We start from the raw sequence: 17,558 nt of genomic DNA on the forward strand, positions 1-17,558 counted from the left end.
CTACCTTCTCCAGGAGTGTATCAGGACAGGGAAGATGATGACCTTGGTTTTGTGGTAGATGACACAGTTTGGTAGCTTCTTGGAAGATAAATTCCAGATAAAATCTCTCTTCTTCAGAGATGTTTACCTGGCCATAGAAGAGACCCTTCTTGACCAAAGGAGTTTGTGGCATCTCTGATGGGCCCTAGAAGCATGTTTCTCTCCCTGACCCCACTTTGCATTTCAGCAGTTTCTAAGAAGAGAGACTAGTTACATCCTAGCTGACTGTCCCAGATAAAAGGGTAGTATCCCCCCTGGATTTCTGTGGAAAGCACTATGCTGTGCTTTCCAATGGGAAAGATACACCCATGGCTACAGCAAGAAGAGGTGGCTGCAGTGAGGAGGGGATGTCAGTGACCTTTTTCTCTGGAGAGTGAGAAGACTGAATTGGTGGCATGCAGCACCCATCCTGGTGCTTCAGCTCTGGCATTTCTCTGGCAGGTAGGGGATTTCACCGTCTCCTTGTCCACACACTTGTTCTCAGACTACCTGCGTCATGTGCTAACGTGGATCTGGTGATGGATTGCTTCCCATCCTGTGGAGCCCAAGTGGAGGTCCCAAGCTTCAGAGCATGCTCTTGAAGATTCACAGCATACTTTGTTGGAGCAGATCCAGACGTCTGCCTGGTTCCCCTTTCCCCACAGTCCCTCTCAGCTGTGATGCAATGGTCTTGAGCAATGAGCAGACAGCAGACTCCAGCTTTCCTGGATGGGTCCCAGGATCTTACCCACAATTTGGGCAGAATGTCAGAGTTCAAGAAGAGTTTGCTGATGATGGTGACTTTCCTTTTGAGAAAAGTAACTTCCTTTTTTGGCTGCATGTTGCTGGCATCCAGATGCATGATGAGGGCAGAACTTTCATGGGATGGTGGCTAAGCTTGGGGGGCAGCTGATGGGGGTAGCTCTAAGGTTGGGGTCCCACTGGACTCATATGCTTGGAGCAGGTTGGGGAATAGAACATGGTGGGCGAAAAGGGTAAATATCCTCCATGGGCTCTGTTCTTACACATAGCAGGCTTGTAGGTGTCTGCCCTGCTTATCTGCAGCATGTTGCCCCCTCCAGACCAGCATCCTGCTAGCCAAACAGTGATTTTGCCCCCATAGGACAAGCCTTGCTGGCCTTGCACAGGTAAAAACAGCTTCAGCAGCAGTTTTGCTGAGGAGAGGGCCTGGCTGGGATTTTGATGGACCAGCTGAAAGTTCATTGGGAAATATGTTTGTAGCAATTGCTGTTTGTCACCTTGGGGTGGGATGGATGTTTGGGAAGGGTGTGTTTGTATAACCACTGGGCTTAAGGAACCAGCTTGACCTGTGTGCTCACCATTGTTTTACCACTGTTTTCTGGACAAAGATCTGTGCTGTCATCAACATGTGGGGTTGACTGCCTCAGCCTCATTTATTTCTTTGGTGGTAGAATTGTGGCAGTTCAGATGCTCTTCTGGAAGAGACAGTGTGGTCACTGCCTGCCCCTGACTGCCACCCATTAGCCACCATGACATCTCTTCCTACCCTCACCCTGTCCCACCATTGCCTGCCCTCTCTGCTGTTTGCTGACTTTGGTTCTCATCCTTTTTTTTTTCTGCACTGCACTAATTGCATACTTTGGGAGTGAAGCTGTGACTTTGAGAGCATCCAAAGGAGACAAGATAGGGAAGAGCTAATTCTGCCACCACAGGAATTGCATGTTGCAGGTGTTGATCTGTAGATCCTGCCAATGAAAAAGCCACCTTTCTAGAACTGTAAGTGGCAGTGGAAGGCCTCAGCAAATAAATGCTTCACTGGATGGGAAAGAGGAATTGGCAAGTCCCTGCAAGAGGATATAAAATCTGCAACTAGCACCCAGCTCAGGAAGGAGGATTTTATGATGAAAGGGGTAAAGTATGGGATGGGAGGGTGCCTACCAGCTGGGGTTTCAGCATGAAAGTAATTTCTGACAATGCTGTTAATAACGAAGCTCTTTATCTCTGGGTTGGTCTCTGGCTAGCTTCTCCACAGCCATCCAGAAATGCAGTAGCTTATCTGTGTTGTGCTCCTCATGGAACTGCTTGAAGAACTGCAGCTGGTGAGGGTTGTGCAGCATTTTCATTAAGTGCCTTTAGAGGAGGAAACACCAGGCGATGTGATCTCTGTGCCTCCAGTGACCTGGAAAATACCCAGGACCTCTGTGCTTGCTTTTCCAACAAGAAAGACACAGCTGAAGAAGAGCTAGAAATATGTGGATAAGTGGTGTGTGCGATATGCAAACAGATGGGCCAGCAAAGGTACCAGTAGAGCACAGCCTCCCTTGTCTGTCTGACCCATAGAATGGTTAAGGTTTGAAAAGACTTTAAAGTTCATCATCCACTGAGCCACTGGGAATCCAGGGAGGGAATTCTTCTGACAAGCTGATTTTTTTCTGATGTAGGTGCACCTGTCAAACAGCTTTGCTTGCCATATATCCAAGGGAACTGGTCTCAGCCTGAAAAAGAGGCTGAGGCTTCAGGGAGCCAAGAAGAAGGCAGGACTCTGGGACTGTGATGGAGACCTCAGAATCTGCAAATGGACTGAGCAGCCCCACAGAGACCAAGGGAGGGAGGCAGGTAAGGAGGGGGCACCTGGAGGGACTAGTGGGAGAAGGAGCATGTGGTCTTCTCTCTCTTACTGAGAATAAACAACAGTTTGCCTCTGAATAGCAGAGGGCTTCATGCATTTGGCCATGAAGGGGGTGCTCTGGGGTGGAAAGCCTTCACTTTTTGCAGCTGGTACATCGAGAGATCATCAATAGATGCAAAGCCAGAGGATGGCGACATTGAAAGGATTCAGCGGAGCTTTGGAAAACCAGAGCTCAAAGTGGACTGGGATTTCAGGTCATTTATGGGGTTAGAAAGAACTCCTTTGAAGTTCAGTGGGTTGGGTCAAATATGTGCTTTAGGTATGGCTCCCGAGACTGACTTTCACAAGTAACAATAAGAGCTGCTCTTACTTGGGACTTGGGTCCTGATTACCATTTATATCCCAGGGTGGAACTGCAAGGATTCATGCCTGGAGTATTCCCAGGAGGCGAAACATGAGCTATATGGACATTCACGCGGTCAGTGAGTATGGAGATTTAAGTGTGGTCACAGGATGGTTCTAAGCGATTTTTCTGGGAATCTGAGAGCTGCCCAGCTGTAGTACAGGTGCCATGCCAGGGTGTGATTGAGGATGAATTGCATGAGGCAGGCACAAGGTGTGAGAAATAAATCTGAACTGTAGTGTGTGTGTGTGGGGGGGTGTTAAAATAGTTTTCTTCTTTCCTTGGTAACTACAGTTCAGACCCATGGGGTCTCTACATCTGAGAAGGCCCAATGAGGAAGCAAGGGAGCAGTGACACTACAAGAAAGCTCCGTGAAAAATCTGCTTCCTGAAAGAGTGGAAGTAGCAAAAACCAGCAAAGCCCTGTGCTGCAAGGTGCCAGACCTGAATCTTCTAGATGAGTTAGCTACTACAGCAGAAGCAGACTTCATTATGTTTGATTTGTTTTTTCTCACAGGAAGAGTCCTCTTCTTTTTGCTCTTGTGTTCAACAGCTGTGTGGACAGAACAGGGTTGGCCCCTTCCTCAAATGACAGCCAGAGCCTGCTCACAACTGGCCACAGGGCAAAAGACCCCAGAGCCACCATGCTGTTGTCTGCATGGTGAACCCAGTGCAGGAGACAGTGGTGTTGTGGCAACTCTTCACCTCGCATGGTTTGACCTCCTCAGCATCTGCTTCAGAGAAGCCCTCCCACTTTCTCTGGCTGGATTAACACCCCAAAATACATGCCTTTCAAGGGTGGCTAGGCCTCTCCTTCTGGAGATGTTCTACTAGATAATGGGAAACAAGCAGGGAAGACCTCTGTTTGTCCACTCCCCGAAGGGTATGCTGGAGCACCTGCAAGGGCATAATGGTTGTAGCCCACCCTGCTACCAGCCTGCTCAGACTGGACTGACCAACTGATGGGCTTTTGAGACTTAAAAGCTCACCTTCGTTGCTTGGGCTATCCAAAGTCAGTGAAGGTTTGTGAACAGCCAGTTCATTTGACATCATCTTCTGGGAGTCTGCATCAGATAGAGAAGAGGGGAAAGATCCCATGTTCATTCCTTCTGGCTTTAACAGCCCTTCAGAACTTGTTTTTAGTGATGTATTGTAATTGTTACTCACCTTTTCTTTCCCCTTGTGTATCTTGTTCCTATGATCTATTTGTGACACTGCATTTCTCAGGTATGACTGAGCCCCCACTAAGAGTTGCTACAGTGACTGCTATCACTGATAGGTGCCTAGAAACTTGATGTCATTCCCAAAAGATAATTTGAGAAAACAAAACTGAGGTGTTGTACCAGCATGGCCACAGGAGAGCGTAAAGATCTGGAAATGGGGTGACAATGGCTGTCAGTGGCTTTGGATTTCAGTTGCTTTGCTGCAGATTTCATTTGATCTAGTGACACAGGCTAGAGCAGGGATGTAGTATTTGGTACCTCTGGTTCTAGCAGGAGGGAATTTGGCCCATAGGTCACTGCCAAAGCTTGGACTTTAGCTGATAGCTCCCATATATTCTGTCCCAAATGGCTCCACAATGTCCATGCCCAGTCAGCAATACAGTAATGCATCTGTGTGCTACAGGCATTGGTCACCACGGGTGCACAAAGTATGCTTTATCAGTTTGAGTCAACATGAACTACAGCAGAAATTCAGAGCCCCCTCTTACTGGTGTTGCACAGAAGAGGTTCCATCTCTGCCTGGGTGGAGCCCCCATTTCGGAGGTCCTGAGTGGCAATTAATTGCCAGTGCTTGGAGGAGAGACCTTGCAAATTCCTTGTGCCATGCAAGGCCTGGCTCAACTTCAAGGACTGGTTTATCCTCTGGGACAGGAGGAAACGTTCTTCTTTCCCAACAGTGTGGTCTTGCATCTCAGGCATCGGGACATTGCTTTGCAGAGACTATAGGGAGAAGAGCAGAAGCTGATTGCACAGGGGACATACCCCACCTGAGGAGTTGCTCCTGCACTGTGCCTCATGAGCTAGCTGCATGGTTTACTGTGCTTTACAGTACAAAGCTACCCAAGTTAGATCTCTGCTCTAGCTTTAAACTCTCAGGAGTTTAAAGCTCAGCATAGATCTTAACCATATCTCTGCAGCTTCTTAAAGCTGGCTCACATCTGCTTGCTGCTGGGTCATACCAGGGACATGCAGTAGGTCCTCCAGGTAGTCCAGACAACAGCTTGACTGTCAAGGCAGCAGCTTCCTTGAAGAGATCAGTGTCCACCCAGGAGGGCTGAAAACAACCCTGGGCAGACAGGTAACCTCATCTGCCTTTTTGTTTGGCTGCTGTGTCTGGGGCTGGCTCTGGCCAGTGCCATGTGAGTACTTCCATTGCCCACCACTGAGACCCTCCTGCAGGTTTTGGCCCTTGCCACTGGTAAGCAGTTTGCATGACTCACCAAGCAGCAAGGTCAGAGTGGCTGTTTTCTGACCAAGATACATGCAGCTGAGAGCAAGCACCAAAAATAACGTTGCTAAACCCCCGAGAAGTATCCCTGTCATCACTGTGGTGGTCTCCAGGAGGAGTTTGGCTTAGGGAATAGTGCCTGCAGGGAGCATGGCCTTGACACCTGCTGAAGTGCTAATTGCACTCCCAGACCAGCCCTGTGCTCTGAGCAGTGATATCCTTGACAAGAGCTGCTTAAAAACCTGGGCAGCTGATTAACGTACAACCAAGAGCATTTATGAATCAGGGTCAGGAGCTGCCAGCTGACTTCCAAAATGCTCAGCTCTTGCTGACTGGGACATGTTGTCTTCGAAAGGCGTGACTACCTAGTTCAGGAACAGTGCAACGGCCTACCCTTGGCTGCTCGGTCCAAATGCTCACAGACACCAATGTGGTGGACGGCAAATGGTGTTTATTGAGAGAGAACACGGTGTTATATAACTGTCCTGGTTTGAGCATGTTTTGAGGGTGTTTTTTGTTTAAGGTTTTTTTTTTTTCAGCCAGGAGGAGGAGGGGAGTCCGGGAGGAAGGAGAGACAGGACACCTGAGCCAGGCTAGCCAATGAGGTATTCCATACCATAGCACGTGATGCCCAGGATGCATACTGGGAAAGAGAGGGCTGGAGGGGTAGAGGTCTGGAGGAAAATGGAGGAGGGAGCACGCGGTGCTCGGCCAGGCAGGGTGGAGTGAGTTATGGGTCGGTGGCTGGTGGGGTGTTGTATTCTTTTCACTTGTTGTTGGCTGTATCATTATCATTGTGTTATGCCTTAGCTATTAAACCGTTCTTATCTCAATCCGTGAGGGCTACATTCTTTGGATTTTCCTTCCTAACTCTCAGGGAGTTGGGGGACTTGGTTTAAACCACGACAGTTTTTTAGTGCCCAACGTGGGGCCCGAGGGTTTGAGATAAGAACAGATCTGAGCGGATTTATGGTCTCTTGTCACAATGCTGATTTATTGGCTCTTAGAGGTTTTTCTCTGGATCTCGCGGTTTCAGGATTTTGCCGGGTACTTTGTGTATGGATTGGATGTGTTTGTGTTTGTCGATCATGGGGCTTGGGCTAAAGCTTTTGTTTCACTGTACTTTGTGTCGGAGGCTTGTAATACGGTGGGGCTCCGGCAGCAGGGGGGGATGGATGTGGCCATAGACTCGGACTTGTACCAGGCCGTCCCGCTGCTCTTCGCCGTCCTTGTCCTTATCCTCATCTGTGTGAGGCTGCGTGAAGCCGGGAAGGAGCGGCCCTGGGAGCTGCCGGCAGCTGAGGCTGCCAGGGAGAGCAGCACGGTGAACCAAACGGCTGTGGCAGAGCAGCGGGAGCAGGCGGGGGAGAAGCGGAGCAGGGCGGTAGCTGAGCGGCAGGATCACGCAGCGGGGGGGGTGAGTCCCGCGGCCGTTCCCGACCCTCCGACGGCCGAGAGTGTCCCCTGGAAGTCACCCGCCGAGCCCCAGCAGGATGCAGGAGACCACGCAGCACTTCCCAGCAAGGCAGTGGAGGAACCGAGTCCCTCCGCTGTTCCGAACCCCGCAGCAGCCGAGAATATTCCCCGGAAGTCACCCGCCGAGCCCCAGCAGGATACAGGAGACCAGGCAGCACTTCCCAGCAAGGCAGAGGAGGAAGATCCGGACTCGGGAGAAGAGAAGCTGGTCGTGGGAGAACTGGCAAGCAGGGCAGCTACATCAGCCCCAGTTGCAAAAGTTAAGCAGAATCAGGTTTGGGTCTTGTCTAAGGTTAGACAAGTATATAGGAGCACCAGGAGACTGTCCCCAAGGCTGAACAGTCATGAGTGGCAGGGCACGTGGGACAGTATGGCCAAGTATCTGATCCACTGGGCCCCTCCAGTGCTTTGGAAGCATTGGAAGTGGAAGGCAGCTGTATGGAGTCCCCAGCAGCAAGCTGTAGAACTGCTGAAGGGGATGGTGAATGATTTTGAGCCTGGTGGGCCCAGATACTTCAGGCCATCAGTCCAGAGATGCAACATAGAGATTGACTCATGATCGAGGGGTGGACTTAAGAGTGATGGTGTATTGAAAATGTGGGATCTGGGCATGACATGAATGGTACGGAATAAGGGGTGGATAATGTCCTGGTTTGAGCATGTTTTGAGGGTGTTTTTTGTTCAAGGTTTTTTTTTTTTTCAGCCAGGAGGAGGAGGGGAGTCCGGGAGGAAGGAGAGACAGGACACCTGAGCCAGGCTAGCCAATGAGGTATTCCATACCATAGCACGTGATGCCCAGGATGCATACTGGGAAAGAGAGGGCTGGAGGGGTAGAGGTCTGGAGGAAAATGGAGGAGGGAGCACGCGGTGCTCGGCCAGGCAGGGTGGAGTGAGTTATGGGTCGGTGGCTGGTGGGGTGTTGTATTCTTTTCGCTTGTTGTTGGCTGTATCATTATCATTGTGTTATGCCTTAGCTATTAAACCGTTCTTATCTCAATCCGTGAGGGCTACATTCTTTGGATTTTCCTTCCTAACTCTCAGGGAGTTGGGGGACTTGGTTTAAACCACAACAGTAACCTAGGTCTACGATGTCATTTCCGCCTCATCACCTGAACGCTATTGGCTACCTGGAGAGGGGTCTTATCTTTTCGTACAGCACGATATCTTCCAGCTGCCAGGCCCTATCTGCCTACAGGGACACTAGCATCTCTGCAAGCCAGGTCTTTGGGGGCACTAGCCCTGACAGCCTCTCCTTACCATTTCCAGGCTCATCTGCTGATTTTATGTTGCAGTTTGGTGAAAGATCTAATAGTTTGAAGAACACTGTCTGCAGTGGGCAAGACTGCCTGTGTGGGTTGTGAGGGGACCCAAGCAGGTGGGATGCTTGAGGGTTTCTGTCTGTAAGGAGGCTTATGGGTGTAAGGCTGGTATTTAGGTTGTTAATAAACATGAGGTATTAGTGGGATTTCCACTGCCACGAAGATGAGTGCTTGTGTGACTGCTTGCTTAAATCATCCCTTTACACAGTGGAAAAAAAAAAACATGGAAACCTTGAGTGTAGTTGAATCATACACTAACAGGCTGCATGATCTCTTCCCCCAGCCTGCTGGCCAGGTGCTTGTGTGCGGACAGGGGCATACACATGTGTTTGCATGAGTCATATTAATAGCAGTATTTGCTGTGGGCAAGGAAAAAAGGGGAAGAGTTAATTCCTAGAAGTGAGAATCTGAGTGCATTGCCTGCTGCTGATTTCACCCCTGCCTATCCTGAAAGACTGCATTTAAATTTCTCCCTGCTTTTGGGCCAGGTCATGGTCCATCTCATGGGAGCTTTTGCAGGGTGTGCCTGAAGTGCTGTTGACTTATGGGATGCTGTGGTGGAAGAGCTGAGAATCACTGCTCCAGGCAGCCTGAGTAAGGCAGGTTTTGCTGTATCACCCTGTAACAGTATTGGCTAGGGACACTGTGGGGTGCTAGACCACTGCAGCTAATTCTTGTCTTCTTCTCCTTCCCTCTCTCCCACTTTTCATCTCCCCACTGGTGCCTGCTCACCCCATGAGGGTGTCCATGTTCCCTGTGCATCACCTTTACCATAAAGTGAAGGAATGTCCTGTCATCATCAGCCAGAAATTCCTCATAGAAGCCGTAGAGCACCTGTGGAGAAGCAAAGGTGGGCTATCCTCAGTCAGTGCTCCAGCAGCAATTGCCTACTGTACCCTGAGTTGCAGTGGTGATGCTGTGGGCAGGGTACACCTCACTTAGATGCCCAGGACAGCTCAGTCAGGGGCTGTACATCCAGAGTGGTCCATTGGGCTGCTCAGAAGCTGCTCAGAAGGGCTTGGGTTTTAAATGTGTTTTACTTGTGTTGTGCTAGAACCGCTAACTCAGGTGCGAAAGGATGGCCTCTGCCCTGCCATCCCCCTGGCCCTTAGTGTGTGCATCAACAACTAAGGTCACTAGCTGCTAAATGCATTCCTCATCTCTGCTCTACTGCCCAGCAAGACAGTGAGGATGCTCCTTTCCATTGACATTGTGCATCCTGATCACTGCCTCTAGCATAAGGTGGCTTATGTCTGTAAGTCTTTTCCTTTCCTAATATTCTTTTTCTCTCAAATACCTCTATTCTTACGAATGCCCAGAGCCCTCACACCAGCCCAGGGGTGCCAAGGCTAGCTCTCCCTCCCAGCCTGACCACTGCCAGCATTGCTCTGTACCTTGCAAATCTCCTCCTGGGCTCTGAATATCCAGGGGGAGAACTCTCCAGACATCAGATGGTTCTTCAGCCTCCTGAGGGTTCTGGTTTCCAAGGGAAGCTGCTGAACGGTGCCCTCCTCCAGGTAGGTCTTGCATATCTTCTCCCCAGTCAAATGACGCAAGGAAGAAATTATTTTCTCTGCTGGGGTCCAGTGCCGCAGATAGAAATTCCTCCAGGTCATGCCACAGGTCCAGGAAAAGAGTCTCCATGGGCCGGTCCTGGCACTTCAAGAAATCCCTGAAGGGCCGTCCTGCACAGGTCTCAGCACAAAGGGCCCAGGGAAGAAGACCCAAGGTCTTGACTGGCTTTTCCAGGGATGGCAAATGGGTAACAGGTGCAGAGGAACACAAGTTAGAGAGGACTTTCTCTTTACAGAGGTCTTTCAGGTGATGAACCTGCTCTGTGTTAGGTCTGGGTCGTTGGTGACAGGTTGCTCCTCCTTTGCCTCCAAAGGCAGGGTTTGCAGGATTCTCTGACTGCTGTGGAACTGATTCCAAAGCATTCTTATCCAGAGAAGATTCCTTTGTGCTCCCAGCTGGCCCTGGTTGCCTTTCTGGTTGCACTTGAAAACTGGGCATCTTCATTTGTTGGATGTCTCTTACTTCCCTGACTAGAGCCCAGATCTCCACTTTGGCCTTCTTGCTGCAGTAGGGCCCTGACAAACCCTGACTCCTTTTAATATGCATTGTGAAAAGATTTTTTGAAAAGCCTGAGGGCTACTCTGATTTGGCCCATAATAAACGCTCCTGATATTCCTGCAGCAAAGGCCAGCACAATTTCTCTTCCTTCATGCCCATCTTGCAGTGGATGAAGAATTTAGGGAGCCAGTAACTCTGAATTGTAAAAAGGGCCTGTTCCTGCATCTTCCTTAGGATCTCTCTCCTGGTGCTGATGGACTGAATGTGCCTGGCTTTCGGCAGTGATCCTGAAATAGGTACCAGGGATTATGGTGGGGAGATGGCTCCATTCAGACCGCTCTCCAGCCAAAGAAAAGTGTTGATAGTATTCCAACTACATGGGAGCATCCAGAAAAGTTCACCTCTCTAGAAGGGCACTGTTCAACCCCAGCTTCCATGGTTCATACCAGTGATGGTCCTGCAGAGAGTGATGACACTAGAGCCTTCACGCAGGTGAGTGGCCTTCAGCCTGTTGAACAAGGACAGGTAGAGATCCCTCTGCCTTTCATCTGACTCATCAAGCCCCAGGAGCCTTTCAGTGGTGAGCCAGAAGTTGGTCAGTTCTTCCCCTACAGATCAGATAAGGGACAGGATTTGGAGGGAGTCCCTGAAAGCTCCACAGATGAGCGAAGCAGCTTGTGTTTTTAAAAAAAAGAAAGAAGGAAAGATTGCCTGGATGACACAAGGGAGCAGTATACAGAAGCACCATAGTTATATATCCTAGTGTACACAGCCCATCTGGAGCTCTGTTGCTGGCACATCTTCAACAGCTTTACCTAGGTTTGCAGTGTCCCCTGTCCACTGGTCCTTACCCATGCCCCCAGCTCTGTGCCTGTGTCCCACTGGGCAGCTTGCCAACAGCTGGGTGAGGCATGGCTGTGGAGCATCCTGTACCCACCTGCCATTCCTCGGATGAAGGCCTGAAAGTGCCACATGGCCTGGCTCCCACTGATGCACTTTTCCAGTAGCCACCAGTCAGCGCTTTGCCAGTTCAGCAATTTTGCTGTCAGAGTGCAGAGCACAGCATCAGGGTTGCATGCAAAGAAAGAACCAGTGGCCAAGAAAGCCCTCCAGGTCCCATTAGCACCCCCCAGAGGGCCTCCCTGACAGAGGCTGCTGTAGGGCAGCAGTGCTGTGAGGGAGGATACCAGCAAATCATACTGAAATGTGAGTTTCAGACAGGCTGTGTGGCGCGCGCATGATGTTTGCAAGGGCAACCTGCTTATGTCGGTGATAGTCTACCCAGCTATCATGCCTCTTCCCCTTGCAAACATCCATCTTTTTTGCTTGAGTTTGGGGCTTGCTCTCAACTTTCTTCAGCTTAATGTTCTACCCAACTGGACAAGAAGCAGCAATGCACTCAGAAACAGCACAGGAGCAAGCTTTGATGACTTTTTTTTTTTCCTGCATACCTGCTGCCATAGCTTGCTTTCCAGTGGCCTTCCCTTGTGTTGACATGTAAGCTGGCAAAGCAGTTGGCTGGGCTGAGATGGCTCATTTTAGGGGTAAACTGAGCACAGACTTGCTACTGGTAAGACAAACCATGGCACAGGCCTGTTTTCACAGTGCAGCATTCATCAGACAAGAAGTGATGAAGTAATACAGTGTGAGAGGCTTGGGCATCCCCATCGCAGCAAACCTGAAATGTCAGCACCTCAGTTTCCCATGCCCATGCTCTCCAGCCCTCCTCCACCCATGAACTGCATGGTAAACCCTGCTAAGCAGCTATCTCAGCTCAACTTCACAGAGGAGGAGAGCCAGTACTAAAAAGGCTGCAGGATAAAGCCCCATTCATCCTGTGGAAACCCTGGGCCCTGCAATGGCTTTTTAACCCAGAGCAGAGGCAGGACCGCTGGGCAGGCACCAGGTGGTGACAGCCCCAGTGAGAGGAAGCCCAGCTGTGGTGAAGCCAATCCGATTTCCCCTGTGCCGCGATGACTCACCTGCTTCCCCCGACCGACCGAAACCCAGGAGCTTCTGGCAGAGGACGAGGTGGAGGCAAAGGCTGGATTTGCAGAAGTGAGGCAGACGGTGCTTTTCCAGCCAAGCCAGTAAAGCCGGGGGACTGAGATCCTGCATTGCAATCCCCACACCCAAGGAGAGGATTAGACTGTGAGCCAGGAGCCGTCTCTTGCCTGGGGATTACGGTAAGTAAAGGGCTGCTGCTATGGCAGAAGGAGGCAGGGGAAGGTGCCCTGTTGTTAGATGGTGAGTGATGCAAGCCATCCCCCTGCTGCGAAAGAATGGGGATACTCAAGCTATAGACCCTGCCCTCATCTCCATGAGCTCTGCCTGCAGACCAGGGGAGACTCTGGGCTGCATGCAGCCTGCCCACTTTCCCAGAGCCCAGACAAGAAGGCAAGGCAGCTTCCCAGCAGCACCAAGAGGAGCAGGTTCCCTTTTGCTACAGGATCTGAGCACTGCAAATGGTGCTTACAACTGTGGGGAAGTGGGATGTCCATGGAGAGGGCTGAGCCAGTTTGAGAATCAACGGGACTTCACTCCTGATGAATTCAGGAGGGACACAGGGTGCTAAGGGATCATGTTTGTGTTGTCCTTCTCTGCCACCACATATGCTCTCAACTCCAGCTATCAGTGTTTATGGAGGGCTTTACAGACCCCATAAGCTGCACCAGGATTTTAAATGGCTTGTGCTTCTCCCAAGGCTTAAAGGCAAAATGATGCCTGCATCTGAAATAATCCCCCACTGCATGAACAGGAGAGCCAGAGAGTGGCCTTTGTAATGAGAGGACAGCTCTTCCCTTCCCCCTGCTCTCTGCCCTTCCTCCTTCTTCCCTCCTCACAAAGAGGCATTTTCTCATCAGATGGCTTGGCACCTCTGGCCAGAGGTTCCACTGGCCTGTAGTGCTGATATAAATGGGTGTCTGGCCAAAAACCTGCATTGAAAGGAAAGGGGAGATCTGAAAGAGATGGAGGGTGGCATGGGAGCCCATAGCCTAGCTGTTCTAGTTAGTTCTTACTACAGGAAAGGGCATCACCTTCCCCTGCAGACCTCTATCTCCAATCTGAGGTGCTCAGGTTTCCCTCATTTTCCAGCCTGTATGTGGTGTATTCACAATTTTCCTGGGGGCTTTACCACCACAGAAGCTGGAAGGTCACATGAGAAGAGCTCAAAAGGGCTTTATGGTGCAGAGTGGACTTACAGGAAGATTCAGAAATGTGTTGAAAAAGTCGACAAAAACATCATCTCTCAGCAGAAGCCCCATGTCCGTGGAGGCTATGGTTGCTACAAGTGGGAAAAGAGAAAGTTACCTGGGCTTTGTATTGCCCATATATAAATATGAACCCAAGGATGAGTTTTGACAGGGACAGCTCTAGGGAATGTACAGTATGGGTTTGTCATGTGCACATAGAGGACGATGTGGACCTGGGACAGTCCTTGAAAATTGGTTCTTAGTGCATCCATCTGCTCTGGGGGTGTGACACAGGGTTTTGGAAAACACCAGGTTCAGCTGCGTGCAGGAGCTGGAAAGTTCAAATGGCAGCTTCCTGAATAGGAAAGGTTCATGATTCATGGAGGATGGGCACAATTGCAGTAGCATCTGTAGGACAGGAGAAAGGAGTTGCTGCGGTGGGAGGTGACAAACTACTCCTTCACCTTACCCAGACACCAGGCATAACTACTATCATGCAGAGAAACTGTGCTCTGGTGCTGCTGTTTCACCCCCACTGCCTTGGTGACCTGAGTCCTCTTGCTCAGATTTTTATAGCAAATCACCCCAAATTAGCAGGCACCATCAGGCTGGGAGAAGGTTGTGCCTCTGGGTAGAGTGACAACCACTGCAGACACCCACCCCCTCCACCCAGGACATCAAGGCATTGTGTCAGTAGCACCCAGCACCTCCTGCTATCCTGTGAAGGTTTATTCATGTCTGAAAGATCTGGATGCAAAGGAAGAGTGGGCTGGCATCAGCCCACTGATGGGTGGGTGTCCTTCAAAATGTCCACTTAAGTGAAGGCACAGATGTGTCACAGGGAGAACACACATTTTGGAGGGCTAACACTGCTTTTCCCCTGCTGTTCCCTTTGGAGCATGCTTAGAGGGGCTGAAGCCTTCAGCAAAGGTAACTCACCAGTGGCCATCATGATGCCGTGTCCCTGGGATGTGTTATAGAATTCCATGCTTACCTAGTGAGTTCTCGGTGGGATTACTGAGCACTCTCAGAGGACTCTCAAGGACCACATAGCTCTCTGCACCTCTCTCTTTTGTTGCCCTTCAGGGAAATATTGCTTTCGTAATCTCCAGCTCTGCAAGCGCACTTAGGCAGTCCTGGAATTAAACCCTTCCCCTACCTCCACTTCCTGCCTTCAAACCGGGTTCTGGGTAGTGCCTCAGCACTGCGTGTGGTTGCTACCAGGACATCTGCTCAGGTAGTGATGGAAATTTCATGAGACCCCACTATGTCTGCCCCAGACAGAGCAACTGCAGATTTCGTATTAGCTGTCCTGCTTCATCAGATCTGGGGCTGAGACCCAATCCTGAAGACCTTCCAGTGGGAAGAGGAAAAAGGAAGAACAAACTGTGTCTCTCTTGAAGCAGCAGTAACCTATTTCCTTGGCCTGAGGAGGAATCTGCACCCCAGGTGGGTATTTGTAATGCTGTGGTGTCAGGTTTTGGGCACCATCGTGGCTGGGGTCTTTGATGTGCCTTGCAGCAGAGAGGTGGGTGTGCTTGTCTGTAGCTCAGTGCTGTTGGTGGGAATGGGAAGGGGTCTGTGGTCTGTGGAGAGTGTGGAGCAGAGGTTTTGTGGCCTTTCCTATACTGGAGATCTCTCTGTGCTTGCCGAAGAGGTTGGCTGCAGGACAGATTCTGCCAACCTTTCAGCCCTGAGTTTCCTTGCTCTAGCCATTAACAAAACGCAGCTGCATTATGTTCAGCGTCATGTCCCCTTCTGTCGCTGTGCCTGCAATCCCTATGACTGTCCCCAGCATGGGCATAAACCACACAGCAGTGTGCAGACTCCCTGGCGCACCCCGCAGCGTCCCCTAAAGCGAGCACATGTCACCAGGTGGCGCTGTCAAACCAGGAACGTGAGGCTGTCCTCGGCAGCAACACGGCTCTGCGTTTCAGACTTGGGACTCCGCAGCCGCAATCAGTACACGGCCAGCTAATAATTAATTGTGGGGCTGGTGCTGGGGACCCCAGCGTGACAATCTTGGGGTATTGGCACCGACTTACTCTCTAACCCTGAGTAAGTCAGCTCATTCCTTTGTACATCACTGCGCTGTTCTGTGCAAAGAGCATAACTGGTGCTGTACCAAGCCAGAAGGGACATTACAGACTTGTGAAAGCCTGTTAGAGATCATGCCTGCACTGCCTGTGCACACGTGTGTGACTTGCGGAGGTCCTGTCCTGCCACACTGCAAGGCACTGGCTACATTGTATTAGTTCACATGGTTGAGGCTGTTGGGTTCAGCAGCAGTAAGGGGTGTGCATGTCCTCAGGGTTCACGTGAGATGTATGTTCTGGTGGTGCCAACAAAGGGATGCTCTACTTTGGGTGATGCTTTGGGTTTGGGAGGTGAGGGTGACGACTGACTTGTGCACTGCTGCAGGATAGCTTGGCAATGCCTGCCCTGCATCAGCTGCTGAGTGAGGACAGCTCTAGGATGGGGCTGAGCGCAGCCCTTTGGGGATGCACTCACCTTCCTTCTGTCACAGCTTGGGGATGTGTGAGCTGGTCACTATGCCATACCCCAAACTAACATGGGGAAGGAGTAGCCATGAGCCTTAAAACATCTGCTTGACCAAGTGGTGCTAGGCAGAAGGAGTTCTGCGAGACCCTGGGGAGGTGCTGCTCTGTTCACAAATTCAAAACAATTTGTGGTGCTAAACCCGAGAGATGAGAAGAGCGCTAGGGATGAGCTGGTGTGGCTGTCACACACATGAAAGACTCGAAAGTCCTCAGGAAAAGATTGTAACCGTCAAAAAAGTACATTTTCCAGTTGGAAACTGAACAGATATCCAGGGAGACACTCAGAGACTGATGCAGCTCTGCTGATGCCTGTTCACCTCTGAACTGACCTCACTGGGGCTGTTCTGGTTTCTGCTGAGAAAGGACCGAGCTTGTGAGCAGAAACAGGCCAACACAGTTACTCTGGGGGTGTAGAGAGCAATTTCCATGGAGTCTCTCCCCAAGAGGAGACCCCAAGAGGTCTGTCAGGATGGAGCTCCACTCAGCCTAACCTGCAGGAAAAAAAAAAGAGGCTTTAAAAATAGGTGGACATGAGTACAGACCACGGAAACTGCTCCCCATGAAGGGATCTTAGAGAAGAGTGCAGTGGCTGGACCCTATTTATACATAGATAAGGATAGGGTTGCAACACCAAACACGTCAGAAGGGCCTCACTCCCCACTGTCCAAGTCCAAATTACCTGTGTCCTGCATTTACTGTAAGGGTGGTGAGGCACTGGAATGTGTTGCCCAAGGAAGCTGTGAATGCTCCATCCATGGCAATGTCCAAGGCCAGGTTGGACAGAGCCTTGGGTGGCATGGTTTAGTGTGAAGTGTCCCTGACCATGGCAGGGGGGTTGGAACTAGATGATCTTAAGGTCCTTTCCAACTCTAACTATTCTATGGTTCTATGATCCCCTAGCATGGGGAGCATCCCACCCTTGACAGACCTGAGGCTGCCTCTGCCAGGGCAGAGCATCACACTTCTGGGGTGGCAAAGGGGATGGGGTCTCTTATCCTTGCCCAACATAAACCAGTATAGCAAAGTCAAAGGCTGCCCAACCACAGGGTCAGCCTCACTGTCTGCAGTTACTGGCTGCTTGCAGCCTCCCCAGGCAAGCCAACCTGCCCCTTTGGGGCAGGAGGAATGGTGGGGCTATTTCCCCCACAGCTCCAGTTGGCACCCACTGACCCATGGCAACATTGAATACCTCAACATTGCTTTTGGTCTCAGCTGATCGTCTACAATCCTTGCAAGCTGGAAAGCCCCAGCACAAGGTAGTGGTGCAAGCACCTTGCTGCACAAACCTGCTCTCTGTCTAGTGTAGGTATTACATGCTCAAAGCGATCTTTCGGAAGAAGATTGTTTGGTGTTTTTTTTGTTTCCCTCCATACAGCCTCAGCCTGTTCTCATATAAACAGTTCAGGACACCTCAAAGACTGTTAGCAATGGGTGTATTACTTTTTGGCCCATA

The 17,558-nt window shown here is 50.6% G+C and overlaps 2 protein-coding genes across 4 annotated transcripts in view; one reads left to right on the forward strand and one right to left on the reverse strand.

The window, feature by feature from the left end:
* On the reverse strand, positions 1 to 14,496 carry RGSL1 (regulator of G protein signaling like 1). The gene is given in 18 exon segments (XM_031047191.2): positions 1 to 111; positions 767 to 893; positions 1,359 to 1,410; positions 1,413 to 1,475; positions 1,939 to 2,015; positions 2,017 to 2,130; positions 3,476 to 3,584; positions 3,988 to 4,118; positions 4,763 to 4,974; positions 9,049 to 9,111; positions 9,672 to 9,833; positions 9,835 to 10,637; positions 10,797 to 10,958; positions 11,288 to 11,392; positions 12,333 to 12,462; positions 13,194 to 13,310; positions 13,521 to 13,636; positions 14,484 to 14,496. Coding segments are annotated over 18 exon segments (2,667 nt in total).
* Positions 12,372 to 17,558, forward strand: part of GLUL (glutamate-ammonia ligase) — a 17,134-nt gene continuing 11,947 nt past the window's right edge. For all 3 annotated transcript variants that reach the window (XM_031047209.2, XM_031047210.2, XM_031047212.2), the window contains exons 1-2: positions 12,372 to 12,536; positions 14,825 to 14,993. The gene's annotated coding sequence lies outside the window, so the exon portion shown is untranslated. The remainder of the gene's footprint in view (positions 12,537 to 14,824; positions 14,994 to 17,558) is intronic.

This window comes from Melopsittacus undulatus, chromosome 6 (assembly GCF_012275295.1).
Source record: "Melopsittacus undulatus isolate bMelUnd1 chromosome 6, bMelUnd1.mat.Z, whole genome shotgun sequence".
Lineage (NCBI taxonomy): Eukaryota > Metazoa > Chordata > Aves > Psittaciformes > Psittaculidae > Melopsittacus > Melopsittacus undulatus.